Source organism: Sesamum indicum, linkage group LG7, assembly GCF_026168435.1.
Source record: "Sesamum indicum cultivar Baizhima isolate 11 linkage group LG7, ASM2616843v1, whole genome shotgun sequence".
NCBI classification, from domain to species: Eukaryota; Viridiplantae; Streptophyta; class Magnoliopsida; order Lamiales; family Pedaliaceae; genus Sesamum; species Sesamum indicum.
The window spans coordinates 15,455,228-15,468,234 of NC_142663.1; the positions used below are offsets into that span (position 1 = coordinate 15,455,228).

At 34.4% G+C, this 13,007-nt stretch overlaps 3 protein-coding genes across 4 annotated transcripts; 1 reads left to right on the top strand and 2 right to left on the bottom strand.

The window, feature by feature from the left end:
- Positions 1 to 411: 411 nt before the first annotated feature.
- On the bottom strand, positions 412 to 3,823 carry LOC105167090 (putative sugar phosphate/phosphate translocator At3g11320). 2 transcript variants are annotated; one of them, XM_011086663.3, is made up of 5 exons: positions 3,462 to 3,823; positions 2,908 to 3,357; positions 2,133 to 2,236; positions 1,789 to 2,017; positions 412 to 928 (listed from the first exon to the last, which is right to left on the bottom strand). In XM_011086663.3, exons 1-5 carry the CDS (start codon positions 3,480 to 3,482, stop codon positions 782 to 784), a joined length of 951 nt encoding a protein of 316 aa, XP_011084965.1. In that variant the 5' UTR covers positions 3,483 to 3,823; the 3' UTR covers positions 412 to 781. The 2 variants fall into 2 exon arrangements, with proteins under 2 accessions (XP_011084965.1, XP_011084966.1); XM_011086664.3 differs by having other exon boundaries at positions 3,441 to 3,823.
- A 1,848-nt stretch (positions 3,824 to 5,671) lies between these two features.
- LOC105167091 (putative sugar phosphate/phosphate translocator At3g11320) lies at positions 5,672 to 9,070 on the bottom strand. The gene is made up of 4 exons (XM_011086665.3): positions 8,176 to 9,070; positions 7,537 to 7,640; positions 7,190 to 7,418; positions 5,672 to 6,172 (listed from the first exon to the last, which is right to left on the bottom strand). The coding sequence occupies exons 1-4, from the start codon at positions 8,623 to 8,625 to the stop codon at positions 6,026 to 6,028; spliced, it is 930 nt and encodes a 309-aa protein (XP_011084967.1). The 5' UTR covers positions 8,626 to 9,070; the 3' UTR covers positions 5,672 to 6,025.
- Positions 9,071 to 10,765: 1,695 nt separating this feature from the next.
- On the top strand, positions 10,766 to 12,592 carry LOC105167092 (uncharacterized). Its single transcript, XM_011086666.3, has 3 exons — positions 10,766 to 10,945; positions 11,864 to 12,138; positions 12,255 to 12,592. The coding sequence occupies exon 2, from the start codon at positions 11,867 to 11,869 to the stop codon at positions 12,098 to 12,100; it is 234 nt and encodes a 77-aa protein (XP_011084968.1). The 5' UTR covers positions 10,766 to 10,945; positions 11,864 to 11,866; the 3' UTR covers positions 12,101 to 12,138; positions 12,255 to 12,592.
- The last annotated feature ends 415 nt before the right edge of the window (positions 12,593 to 13,007 follow it).

The following is a 13,007-nucleotide window of genomic DNA, read 5'->3' on the forward strand; positions in this document are numbered from 1 at the left end:
AGAAAACCATGTCCTCGTTTCCCAGCGGGGTGTACTACTGATATAGTTCATATGATTTATGGGATGTCAAAGTTTCACAAGATGCTAATAAATCAATATTTTTAAATGTCATTTGCATTGTTCAGCCTGGTGTTTATGTCTAGCCAAACTCCATCCGGTTAGAATTTAGTTCCTTGCGTCACAAGATTTTGTTGGAAGCAAATATTTATCGAGTATTCTTCTGATTTAAAGAAAGGGGCAATAGCATTTATTATTTCTATTTCACAGGGAAGTGTAAAGTTGGGGAATAAGCAGAGTGATGAAGCTGTTCAAGAGGTTAATTAAGTTCCGCCAACCTGTTCTGCTATGAAACTTGGAGGGTAGGAAGAAACGATCAAACCGACCAAACACATAAAACCTTGAGCCACTAACTGAAGATTGGGGCAGTGTTGTAGAATCCCCATCATTTTTCACTAATTAATTGATGTAAAAATAATGTAACAAAAATACAATAACATGAACTATATATCGGATTGTTCTTGCAGAAAGAATATAATGGTAAAAATGATTTTCTTTGGAAATCCAAGGCTAGAAAATTATTTAAACTTCTCAGCTAATCAGGTGTTTGTTTGCTGGTACAGGTTCCCACTGCTGTCTTCAGTTTCCTGGCCAGAAGTAGGTCTGATGGAAAAATCCTTACAACGAATGCTTGAAGATTCACCAAATTGGCGATTGTAGACAGCTCCACCTCCTCATATTACAAATTAGACAGGTACTGTGGTTGAAGCTTACCAGTACACTATCATTTAGTCCGCTTCTTGGCTTCGCTATAGAGGATGACACCAAAGACTGTGAGAGAATATCCGAGCATCCCTGTGACGGAGACAGGATTCCTAAAAATCAATATGGAAACTACGACTGCTACTGCTCCTTTTGCATTTCCAAGGACCTGAATTAACCGAGCATCATATTAGCAATCAAGATAGATATGAAACATTCACAGGCTTCCACAGCTTCCAATTCTCTCCTCCATACAGCAGGCTTCTGATAACTTTCGAAAGCACACTCCTATACATCCCAGCTATATACTAGCAGCTAGTCTTAAGAACATCACCTATGATAAATTGAAAATACAAATGCTCTGTCTCATCATATTAATATGAAACATTCACAGGCCACTAAAATTGAGTTAGACTTGTCAGTTTTCAAGTACTTGATATGTAGTATACAAGCATCAAACTCATGATGCTCTATAGCCTGAGTTTGAAGGTACAATGCATTCTGTTCCCTTTTGAATTTTTATAGAGGAAGAATGCACCATATATTTTATTTCCGGAAAAAGAGGCTACTTAAAGCACAAAGAACAGGTAAAAAAAATGCAATTTCAAATTTTAAATATTAAATGTGCATCAAAACAAGGCTGTTGGCTGGCATGTATCTGTGGATGAGATGCATGATTTCCAAACGAAATACTAAAAAAGTTTAGAAAAATAATATTCTTTTTGTTTCCTTCCTGTTCAAACAAACAGCATGCTCTTCACCTTACTCATTCAACGGTCTTTATTTTCTCTAGAAAGAGAAGAGAAGACAGTACTTTGTGTATAAGCTTGCACATTGTTTACCAATAGCTAAAAACAAATATCTTAGAACAAACTAGTATCATTCAGCTGCAAGAGAGGTATAACTACTCAACTTCTAGATGGTAAGCATGTGCAAATTACTATCACTCAGTTCAACATTTATTTTAGGCCAGATGGTTAAAAAGAAATAACAATATAAACTGAAGAGCACTTTTTGGGGTAAGAATACCTGAAGAGTCAGAGCACTCGTGTGCTTTGTGACCAAAAAATTGGTCAAATTTACAAAATAGGCAAGTGCAGAATTGAACAGCAATAACCAAATAATTCTGACATCCTCTCTTGCAAGGGCCAACGTGATGCCCACAACATTTTCTTCCATGAATAGTGTTGCAGGAAGTAGAAGTACTACAGCTATAGGAGCCATGTAAAGAAGCAGATTCATAGAATTCAATTTTTCCCTTCAAGACAAAAGAAAAAATTCAGAAACATTAAGTGATATTTTACAAAACAGGAATGGAACTCCTGCAATATCTTTGGCATAGCAAAAGGTATGCCAGAATATAGAATTATTACCCTTCGGAAGAAAGCAGAATACCCTGAACCACTGATTTGAGTGCCCTTGCAGCTGTTGCACCAACACACATGATAAAACCAAACAAATGGAAGCTAGGCTCACCCTGATACCATTGAGGCGGAGAAAATCAGAATAACATTCAATTTCATCTTTAGAAATGGATTAGAGCAGCAATGTTAACATTATAATGGGCTCTGAAAACTAAACAAAACCTTGTCCTGGCAAAAGCAACATCATTATAGAACAAAATTTACTTAAGCATACGACAAATTATAGCTTTCAGTTTTCATTAGTTTACAAACTCTGAGAAGTTGATCTCCAGACTAAGGCAGCTTCTGCTAACTGAAAGATACACTATATCATACAAGGAGCCACCAGGCGGCTGTTGTTTGAAGTATAAAGTCATTCAATCAATTCCAGCCCCAACAGATCTTAAGTTAGCAAGTAATTCTGATAAATTGCTGAACACGACGCTTGTAGCTCGGAACAAAAGATAATCTTTTGGTCATAACTTTTCCATTCACACATCAAACCCATTAGCCAATAAATAACACCACAATTAATTCATCCAATTCCAATTAAACCAAGCCGTTACCACCAAGCAAAATCAATGCATTTCTACCAATCAAAAACCCCAGATCAACAGAAAGACATAGCACTTGATTAAGAAAATTCAAGTAGCAACACCAAAATACACAAATCAAGCAGCAGACCAGTCAAGCCACCAATTCAAAACACACACACACGCACACACCAAAATAAACAAACACATACCCCACTAGCAATGACAACTCCAGTAACGACAGGTATCAAAGTCACGTAAGTCAGCCATGCCTCCCTCTTCAGGGTCATCAAATACGCAAATACCGCAGTAAAGAAAGGCGTGGTGGCGCCAATCGCCTGATTAAAGCTCACGGGCAAGTACTTAAGCGAAACATTACCACTGACAACCGAGGCACAGAAAATAAAGCTGAGTGCCGAAATCTTCATGAACTGAACCCTAGATCTTATCGTCTGCATCGGAACCATCTTCATCCACGCGATCGCGATGTAGCTCAGCAACGAGCAGGCCGTCATGTGGCACATCGTCAAGAAAATCGGGTATTTGAATCCATAGTTGCTTAACAAATACTTATTCAGTAGCAAAACCCCAATGTTGGATGAGTACCACGATGCCACCAACGCGATCGTGAAAAATCGGCCAGAGGATTTCATCACCGACATCTTCAAACCAAATGAATTATAAAATAAATCCAAAAGCCCAAGATAAACGAAAAAAATAAAATATACAGGGGAGAATTCTGAACTGTATACAAACTCTACAATACTTTGAAATGAATTGAGGTCATCAAGAATTCTCAACGGATCTAGAAGGGTTCAAAAAGGGGTAAAGAGATGGAAGGAAAAAGAGGGATCTGAGCAGCATTCGTGGTGGAATTGCCAAATTCAACGGTTCAGATTCAGCACAAACTCATGAAAACACCAACAAACTCGAAGCAAGATTTCAGATATTACATGAAGCGTAAACCTCCAAGAAGAATGTGGTTTTGCTGAATATGCAGTGTAAGAATGAAGGATGAGGGGAAATGGAGGGGGGGTTAGGGTGGGGTTGGGAGTGGGTGGATTGGAGTTTTGAGGACGACCGACGACGAGGAAGAATATTTTTGCAGAGAGAGAAAGGATCTGAATGTGTTTAATATAACAAGAGAGAATTAATTAACTTAATTGAAAATAATTAAGGAAAAATGAATACACATAAATAAATGGAAGATTCAGTGAAATCGGATGCACGTAAAGTTGTAAGAAGGTACAGTGGAAGTAAAGCGCTACCTTTGACTTCCTCTCTCTCTCTCTCACACACTCACACACTGGTAATTTGTGTCGTTTTTATTATTTAATACAAAAAAGAAAAATCATCATCTATAGTATATAATATTATTATTATTATTGAAGTGATTAAATAATCAATAATTATTAATTTAGGGTTTTTACTTTTTGAGGGGTTTTTTTTAGATTGTGGTGAGAACTTTGCTGCAACTGCAATTTGAGCATAATTTTGGGGAATGAGGATTGAATAATATTTGTCTATATTTTGTGCAGAAAATTGAAAAAAAAAAACAAAGGGATTTGTTGATAACTCTACCAACAATGGAAGAAAAGATTTGACGTGCCAACTAAGGTTGTCTTTTCAATTTTTTAATTTTATGGTAATAAGTTATTGTATTTAGTAAGTAATAACTAATTGGATCTATAATTTAGTAAGTTGGTAAATGAAACTAAAATCAATAAATTAGAATTCTCTTCCATTTCTTTAATCCCAACTATATTATAATTTATGAAAATCTCTCATGATTAAATTTACACAAAATAAATAACGAGGAATTATGTTGAGGATTGTTGTCTAACCTTTACCAAGCTTAATTTCCTTTTAAGTTGTAAATATTAGTCAGGTATAATTACACCCCACTCCCCTAATGTTTAATATAATCACACATACATTTTTGGGATAATTATATTTACCCCCTCATTTATTGTCGTTTTATTCAAACCACCCTTATCTTTTAATAAATTAAAAAAATCATCCCTGATCGCCTTTAAAACTCAAAAATGCCTTGATTAGGTCAACCTTTAAATAAATTTTCAAGAATAGAAATGCCCTTAGAATGTTTCTATAATTATCAAAAGGTAGAAGGAGTGTCAAATTAATATTTATGAAGATGAGTAATATGTTCTTATATATTTTTTTAATAATTATTATCAATTTTTAATTTAAATTAAATTATTTTATTAAATTAAAATTTTATCCTTAAAAAATTATTTTAAAGGTTGACATAGTTAACAGGGGCATTTATGGATTTTAAAGGCTGTTAGGGATAGTTTCTGTAATTTTTCAAAAGGCATGAGTGGTTTGTGTAAAAGACAATTGGTGAGGAGGTGTAAATGTAATTATCCCTAAATTTTTTATAATTTGAAAAATTACATCTAGTATTCATTATATTTGTTGTTGTCCAACAATTACATCCATACGTTAGTAAAAATTCACAATGGATTTACTACTAATTCATTACACGTCAAATAATTTTTTTGACCAAACTACCATATAAAAGCAAAGTTGTACACCTCTTCACATGCATTAATATGTATGAAGATGTATAAGGGTAATTTAATCAGAATAGATTTATTTGATTAACAAATAGGTCAGTAGTAACTATAGATTTTCATTCAATCTTTTTTGCTAATATTAACTTATTCAAGTAATTTTGACTACGGAAAGATCTTTTGTTAGACACAGATAAATATTAAGGGTACTAAATATAACTTTTCAAATCACAAAACATTACGTAAAATTTCATCAAACCTTGGAGTGTAAAAATATTATGGGCCGAAAAATATTATTTTCTCAAATTTTCTAAATTATAGAACGAAATATATTATTTCCCCAATACATGGGTTGGGAAGAAAGTACAACTTTAACTCATGATGTGGTTTAAAAGAGAAGAATATACCCCCGAACCAATTATTGGGGATGGCAACACAATGGTAGAACTCTGATCATTTTTCACTAATTAATTGATGTAAGAATAATGTAACAAAAATACAATAACATGAACTACAGATGTGATTCTGTTCTTGAAGAAAGAATAAAATGGTAAAAATGAATTTCTTTGGTAATCCAAGGCTACAAAGTTATTTAAACTTCTACTCAGCGTGTTCGTTTGCTCGTACAGGTATACACCGCAGTCCACACCTTCCTGGCCAAAAACAGGTCTGATGGAAAAATCCATACACGACTATCAAAGATTCACCAAATTTGCCACCAGTGGATAGTTGCAGCTCCTCATATTACAAATTAGACAGGTATTATGCTTGAAGCTTTCCTAAGGTTACACTTTCATTTAGTCCGCTTCTTGGCTTCACTATAGAGGATGACACCAAAGACCGTGAGACTATATCCGAGCATTCCCGTGACTGAGACAGGATTCCTGAAAATCAATATGGAAACAACAACTGCAACCGCACCTTTTGCATTTCCAAGAACCTGAAGGAACCAAGAACGGTATTAGCAACCGAGATAGAGACACACAAGAAGCTCAGCAAGGAAACTAGTAAGAAAAGAAGTTTTCAAATTCCAGATATACTGTATGATTTCAGCCTGTCACACCCTGTCAAATTGATCAGAATGTGATTCCTTCACTAATTTGTATGAGGATTCCAGGTGATTCAGAGAGTGAAAAGAGGCTAGAATCCAGTATAATTTGTTCAATTAGACTCGAGAGAGTTTTCCGATGCATTCCAGAGAAACATATGAATGAGCAAGTTTCTGATAACTTTCAAATGCACACAACCATGCTCCTCAGCTATATGCTAGCAGCACGTGTTTCGAAAACCAACTATGAAATTTGAAAACACAGATGATCCATCTCTTCCTATCAATATGAAGCATCAACTGCCTGCTAAAACTGCGGTAGACTTGTTAGTTTTAATGCACTTCATCTATAATATACTAGCATAAAAAATCACGAGCTTTATAAATACCTTTTGAACTTCTTTTATAGAAGAACAATGCATAAAAAGTTCATTCAAGAAAGAGAGGTTAATAAGAAACAAAAACTGGTAAAACATGCATTCTCAAATTTTAAATCTTTAAGTGTGCATTAAGCAAGCTGTTAGCAGGGCCGTTTTTGTGGATGAGATGCACAATTTCCAAACAAAATACAGAAAACATTAAGAGAGATAATCTTTCTTTTCGTTTCATTTGCTTCCCATTCCATCAAACATCATGCTCGCTCTTATTTGTTGTAGAAAGAGGAGAAGAAAGGGCAGCAGTTTTCTGCATAAGCTTGCAAATTGTTTCAATAGCTAAAAACAATATCTTTTAACCAAGTAGTACCACCCAGCTACACGAGAAAAATTTCTGGGCATAACTACTCATCTTCTAGAAGGTATGCATGTGCAATATTATTAAGACAACATCTACTTCAGGGCAGACGGTCAAAAGCATCTTTTGGATATAACTAATTATAAACTGAAGAGTACTTTTTTGGGGCAAGAATACCTGAAGAGTCAGAGCACTGGTGTGCTTTGTGACCAAAAAATTGGTCAAATTTACAAAATATGCAAGCGCAGAATTGAACAGCAATAACCAAATAATTCTGTTATCCTCTCTTGCAAGGGCCAACGTGATACCAACAACATTTTCTTCCATAAATAGCGTTGCAGGAAGTAGAAGTACTACAGCTATAGGAGCCATGTACAGAAGCAGATTCATAGAGTTCAGTTTTTCCCTTCAAGACAAAACAAAAGTTTCAGAATCCTACTCTGATTATTTTACATAAACAGGACCGGAACTCCTGCAATATATTTGCCATATTAAAGGTATTGCCAGAGTACAGAGTTTATTACCCTTCAGAAGAAAGCAGAATACCCTGAAGCACTGATTTGAGAGCCCTTGCGGCTGTTGCACCAATACACATGATAAATCCAAACAAGTGGAAGCTAGGCTCACCCTAACAACATTGAGAAGGGAGAAAATCAGAATAACATTCAATTCCACGGGGAACATCATAAAAACATTGAAGTCAGATGTGCATGCTACGCATATTCACAGAAAGGGCTGATCTCCATTGACCTACAAACTAAGGCGGCTTCCGCTAGCTAGAGCATGCACTATATCATACATGGAGACCCAGGAGAGTCTTGTTTGAAGCATAAATTCATTCAATCAATCCTAGTCAAAACAGATGTTAAATTAGCAGATTAAGTCCTGATCAGTTGCTAAACATGATACTGGTATCTCTGAACAATAGATATTCTTTTGATCATAATTTGTGAAAATCCATTAGCCAACCAATAACCGGAATTGCATCGTCCAATTAATCCGCGCAGTTGACAGCAAGCAAAAGCAACACATTTTTAACACAGATCAACAGGGAATCATAATACTTGATTAACAAACTCAAACAGCAAGACCATAATATACTAATCAAGCAGCAGATGAATCAAGCCATCGATTCAAACCCACACACTCCAAAGAGAACATACCCCACTAGCAATGATGACTCCAGTGACGACAGGTATCAAAGTCACGTAAGTCAACCATGCCTCCCTTTTCAGGGTCATCAAATACGCAAATACCGCAGTAAAGAAAGGCGTGGTGGCGCCAATCGCCTGATTAAAGCTCACGGGCAAGTACTTAAGCGAAATATTGCCGCTGACAACCGAAGCACAGAAGATAAAGCTGAGTGCCGAAATCTTCATGAACTGAACCCTAGATCTTATTGTCTGCATCGGAACCATCTTCATCCACGCGATCGCGATGTAGCTTAGCAACGAGCACGCCGTCATGTGGCACATCGTCAAGAAAATCGGGTACTTGAACCCATAATTGCTCAGCAAATACTTGTTCAATAGCAAAACCCCAATGTTGGATGAATACCACGATGCTACCAACGCGATCGTGAAAAATCGGCCAGAGGATTTCATCACCGACATCTTCAAACCAAATGAATTACAAAAAAAACTAAAAAAAAAAACCCAAAATAAACGAAAGAAATTTGAGGATCCTGAGCTGTATATAAACTCTATAATAATTTTAAATGAATTCTTAATCAGTGGGTTATCAAAAATTCCTATCGGATCTGGTAGGGTTGGAGATGGCGTGGAGAGATGGAAGAAAGGAGAGGGATCCGACTAGCATTCCTCTTGGTATTGTGAAATTCAACGGTTCAGATACAGCGCAAAGCCATCAATCAATCAAGAACATCAAAAACCCGAACAAGATTTCAGATATTCCTGAAGCGTAAAACCTCCAAAGAATGTGGGGTTGTTGATATGCACTGTAAGAAGGAGAGATGACGGGAAATGGTGGGGTGGGGTGGGGTAGGGGAGTTAAGGTTTTGAGGAGGACCGACGAAGAAGAATATTTTCGCAGAGAGGATCCGAATGTGTTTAATACAACAAGACGGAATTAATTAACTTAATTCATAATTAATAGTTAGTAATAATTATATTTAGTAAAATTGTATAATAGTATTAGACATTTATTAGCTCTATAAGAAAGATTCAATGAAATTGGAAGCGCGTAAAGTTGTAAGAACGTACCACTCCAAGCAAAGTGCCAACTTTGACTTTTTCTTTACAAATAAATAATAGATTATTATAATTATTATTGGGGTAACTAATTAATTAATTTATATAGTATTTAATGAGGGGAGGTCCCTAAAATAAGGGTTAGTGGTTGCTTTAACTTGTAAAAAAAAAACTGAATTTTTGATTAATTAGTTTTTATTAAGAATTATTTTTATCCATATGTATAAGTATTTTATTTTATTAGTTCTAATTAGTTAACTATTTTACTTTTTTATTTCATTAAATAAACATAATAAAAATTTAAATATATATATATATATATTGAATGTATTTCAAGTGCTAGTAATTAATTATCCAAAATTTTTAAAAGATATTTCGAAAAATCTGTAATCTCGTCTTTGAATTGAATTGTTGAGTAATGAATATTAATTAATGTTGGGATTTTGCATGCATCCATAAACAAGAAATATTGATTGTGAAAGGGATGGAATTAGAAATAACAGAAAGAATAACATTTATTAAAACATAGGATTGGGAAAAGCTAAAAGCTAGGTTAGAAAAACACATGCACTTTAATATCTGATTCAAGTACAAACCTATTCCAAGGTAACCATAATAGCTGCCTAATTTCAAGAATAAATAAGCATGTATTTTTCCACCCTAAAAAATTAATTGGGTAAATTACAATCGATTCTTTTGAAATTTGATATAATTATAAATATTTTTTTATTATTTAAAAAATTATCAACGTTCTATATTTTTAAAAAAAGTTTAACAACTAACTCAATTCGTTAGTTTCTGTTAGGTTTCTACCCATTTTTGTGGAGAATTAATCAAAATGCTCTTGTGGACTATAAATTATATTTTTTAATTTTTTGACTAAGTGAATAATATTTAAAAAAAAATGCAGTAAGAGCAAAATCCATAATTTCATACATCCATCCAACGATTACATAATTTTTTTTAAATACTAAGAAGTGTTTGTAATTTTTTAAACAATAAGAATATTAACAATTATGTCAAATTTTATAAAAACTTGTTATTTTCCTAAATTAATAAACACTTGCTTGGGCTTGTACAAAATAACTAAATATATTTCCTATTAAAAATAGTCAAAGCATCATTAGTTTAGTTTCAAATTACACATATTATCTGCTCAAAATTCGATGAAGTTTAGGTTAATTAACGAATTTGAAAACAAAAATGAACACGAACTCAAATAAACTACTATTAGTTAGGTTGGATTTAGTCTTTGGAATTGAGTTCGATGGAGTTAGGTTGGATATGATTACGATGTCAAAATTGATCTCCAAGAAGAACAATTAATTTTAAAAATTTTGAAAAATGATTAGTCTTATAAGTTTCTGCGACTTTTTACAATTTCAATAATAATTATTAAAAAAGAAATTAATAGTAACTGTCTCTTTAACTATTTCATTTTATCAATTTGTTTTCATATGTATATAAAAATATTTTATTTTATTAATTCTGATTAATTATTATTTTAATTTTATTTCGAGTTCCAGGGTTTTTTGGGAATCTGTCTCGTCATGTTATGGATTTTTACAGCAAAGAGCCCATCAGCCGATTTACAGAGGAAAAAGAAGAGAGCGGAAAGCAGGTTCTTCTACGCATCACCGTCCAATCCATCGAAGATTTTCTCCGATATTTCTCAGCCTCAGATCCTTCTTCTGCAAACTCAATTTTCTTCTGTTAATTCTCAGTAAGATGCTTTCTTTTCCACTACCGTAGGCAGGTTACTTCACAAATACCTAATTGAAATTACAGGAAAATATTCTGATTCTGTATTATGGAATTCTTCGCGGGTTGGTTTTAATTTGTAACTGATTTGGTGTTCTTTTTTTGTTTTTGGGTTTCTTTTAATTTGCCTTTGGATATCTTTTGGCTGGAGTTTAGTGTTCTGATTTTAGCGTAGATTGGTTTAATTTATTTATTTTCGACAATTTTGATCTCTTTTATTTGCTGGGGTTTGATATTCGCTTGTGTAGAAATCGATGAACAGAAGAAATTACCAAAAACCAAACTGAATCTAAATGTAATAATCCCAAGTGTTTGTTTTTGTTGCTCTTCATGCCGTGGCCTTCAGCTTAATACGTGGAATTTGGGGTAAAATCTGAATGCTGATCTATTGCCAGTTGATATATGATGCATTTTTATTACTTCTATCAAGAAATCGGAGAATAAAAGAATGAATTTTCATTGAATCAGATTTGCTTCTTTCCCATCGAATTGCCTTTCTACATGAACAGTGAAGAGTGTTGGATCCAAATCGAGTGTTAAAAGGGAAATGCATGAGTTATCGTACTTGTGGTTGTAATCAGGGCAGTACCAGTTTTATAGATGCTAGATGCAGTGTTTAATATGCCGAGTACTTAGATGACTGATAAATACTCATTTTAAAAAAGTTAGTAGTACGTGGTGATTGTTCATGCACTTTTGTAGTGCACAAAGTATTATATGTAGCACGGTTTTAACCAGGTAGTACCTTGGTAGATAGTTGAGACCATTCTTCTGGATGTTACTTTACTACATTTTTATCTTTATCGAAGGTAAAAGGAAGTATAATGATGTTAGAAAAGAATGTGAAAAGAAAGAGATATATGATTGGTGTATAATGCAGGAAATGGGGTTGTGGACACTGCTAGAGGGCTGCCTGCTTCTTGCAAATGCACTGGCCATACTGAACGAAGAACGATTCCTCGCACCCAGAGGGTGGAGCTTCCAAGAGTTTTCTGGGGTTAAAAGAAACTCATTCAAGGGACAGATTCTTGGTCTTATATATGCAACTCAGTACTTAAGAGTTCCTCTTATACTTCTCAATTTGCTCTGCATTGTTGTGAAGTTGGTATCTGGGTGATGTTCCTTTGGTGACTCTTCATTGGAGGGGTTTCCTTGGTAAGTTTTTATTTCAGCATTCATGTGCCTTGACGATTGAGTTAATTTTCAAGAATTAGCATTGTCTTAGAATGTGCTTTAGTTGCATAACGTCATCTTTCTCCTGGTTTGTTTAGGTATGGTTGCAGCACTTGTCAAATAATTTTGGATCAGTCGATGAATCTGAGTTTAGATATCTCTCGAGGTTGGGCTCTTCGTGAGGAGGTTCTGTGAAGAAAATGCGCAGAAGATAGCTTTAGATTGTCCGGAAGTAATCTCAATTTGAGCAGGAGAATCATTCACTCACAGCACTGTTGTAGATTTTTGTTCTCACTGAACATTATTGAGTTTTAATTTGAAGTGTATACAATTTTAGAACATTTCTGAAACAAATTTCATTACCATGCTTCAGTTAAAAATTGTATGCATTGTAAGTTGCTCTATTCTGATGGAAAAATTTCTTAACTTAGGGTAATTTGGAGCTTATAAGATGCTAGATTTTATTTTTAAAAAAGTTCATAAAGTGTTTGGATAAAACAAAATTATGAAATGTATAAGATGTTAGAAATATCAAATTTGATAATTAATTTGAAGGAATTTCTTTACTCTTGCAAGAGTTGTGGTGGCGGGAGCGTTCTTCCTTTTACTTGGACCTTTATTCTTTGTTTATATAGTTTTTCAGGTAGCTGGCCTGTATAAGTCTTCTTATCTCTTGCCTCAGCTGGCGGCACCAGTTGCTCTCGTGTCTTTACACTCTGTGATATCTGCAAAAATATTTAGATTTCACGAGCTAGGGCCCTTCTTTTGAGCTTTTAGGCCATTGTAAGGCAGTGCTGGTCAATTGTCAAGGGCATTCTAGTCGGGCTGGTAATGAGCGAGGCGTAGCGTTG

Bases quoted from the DNA above. Each gene is read 5' to 3' on its own strand.
- LOC105167090 (XM_011086663.3), bottom strand. From the start codon at position 3,482: ATGACCTCAATTCATTTCAAA. The intron at 2,237-2,907 runs GTATGTGTTTGT...CAATGGTATCAG, and splicing joins GAGTTGTCATTGCTAGTGGG to GGTGAGCCTAGCTTCCATTT. The intron at 2,018-2,132 runs GTAATAATTCTA...TTTGTCTTGAAG, and splicing joins ATTCTGCTTTCTTCCGAAGG to GGAAAAATTGAATTCTATGA.
- LOC105167091 (XM_011086665.3), bottom strand. From the start codon at position 8,625: ATGTCGGTGATGAAATCCTCTGGCCGATTTTTCACGATCGCGTTGGTA. The intron at 7,641-8,175 runs GTATGTTCTCTT...CAATGTTGTTAG, and splicing joins GAGTCATCATTGCTAGTGGG to GGTGAGCCTAGCTTCCACTT. The intron at 7,419-7,536 runs GTAATAAACTCT...TTTGTCTTGAAG, and splicing joins ATTCTGCTTTCTTCTGAAGG to GGAAAAACTGAACTCTATGA.
- LOC105167092 (XM_011086666.3), top strand. From the start codon at position 11,867: ATGGGGTTGTGGACACTGCTAGAGGGCTGCCTGCTTCTTGCAAATGCA.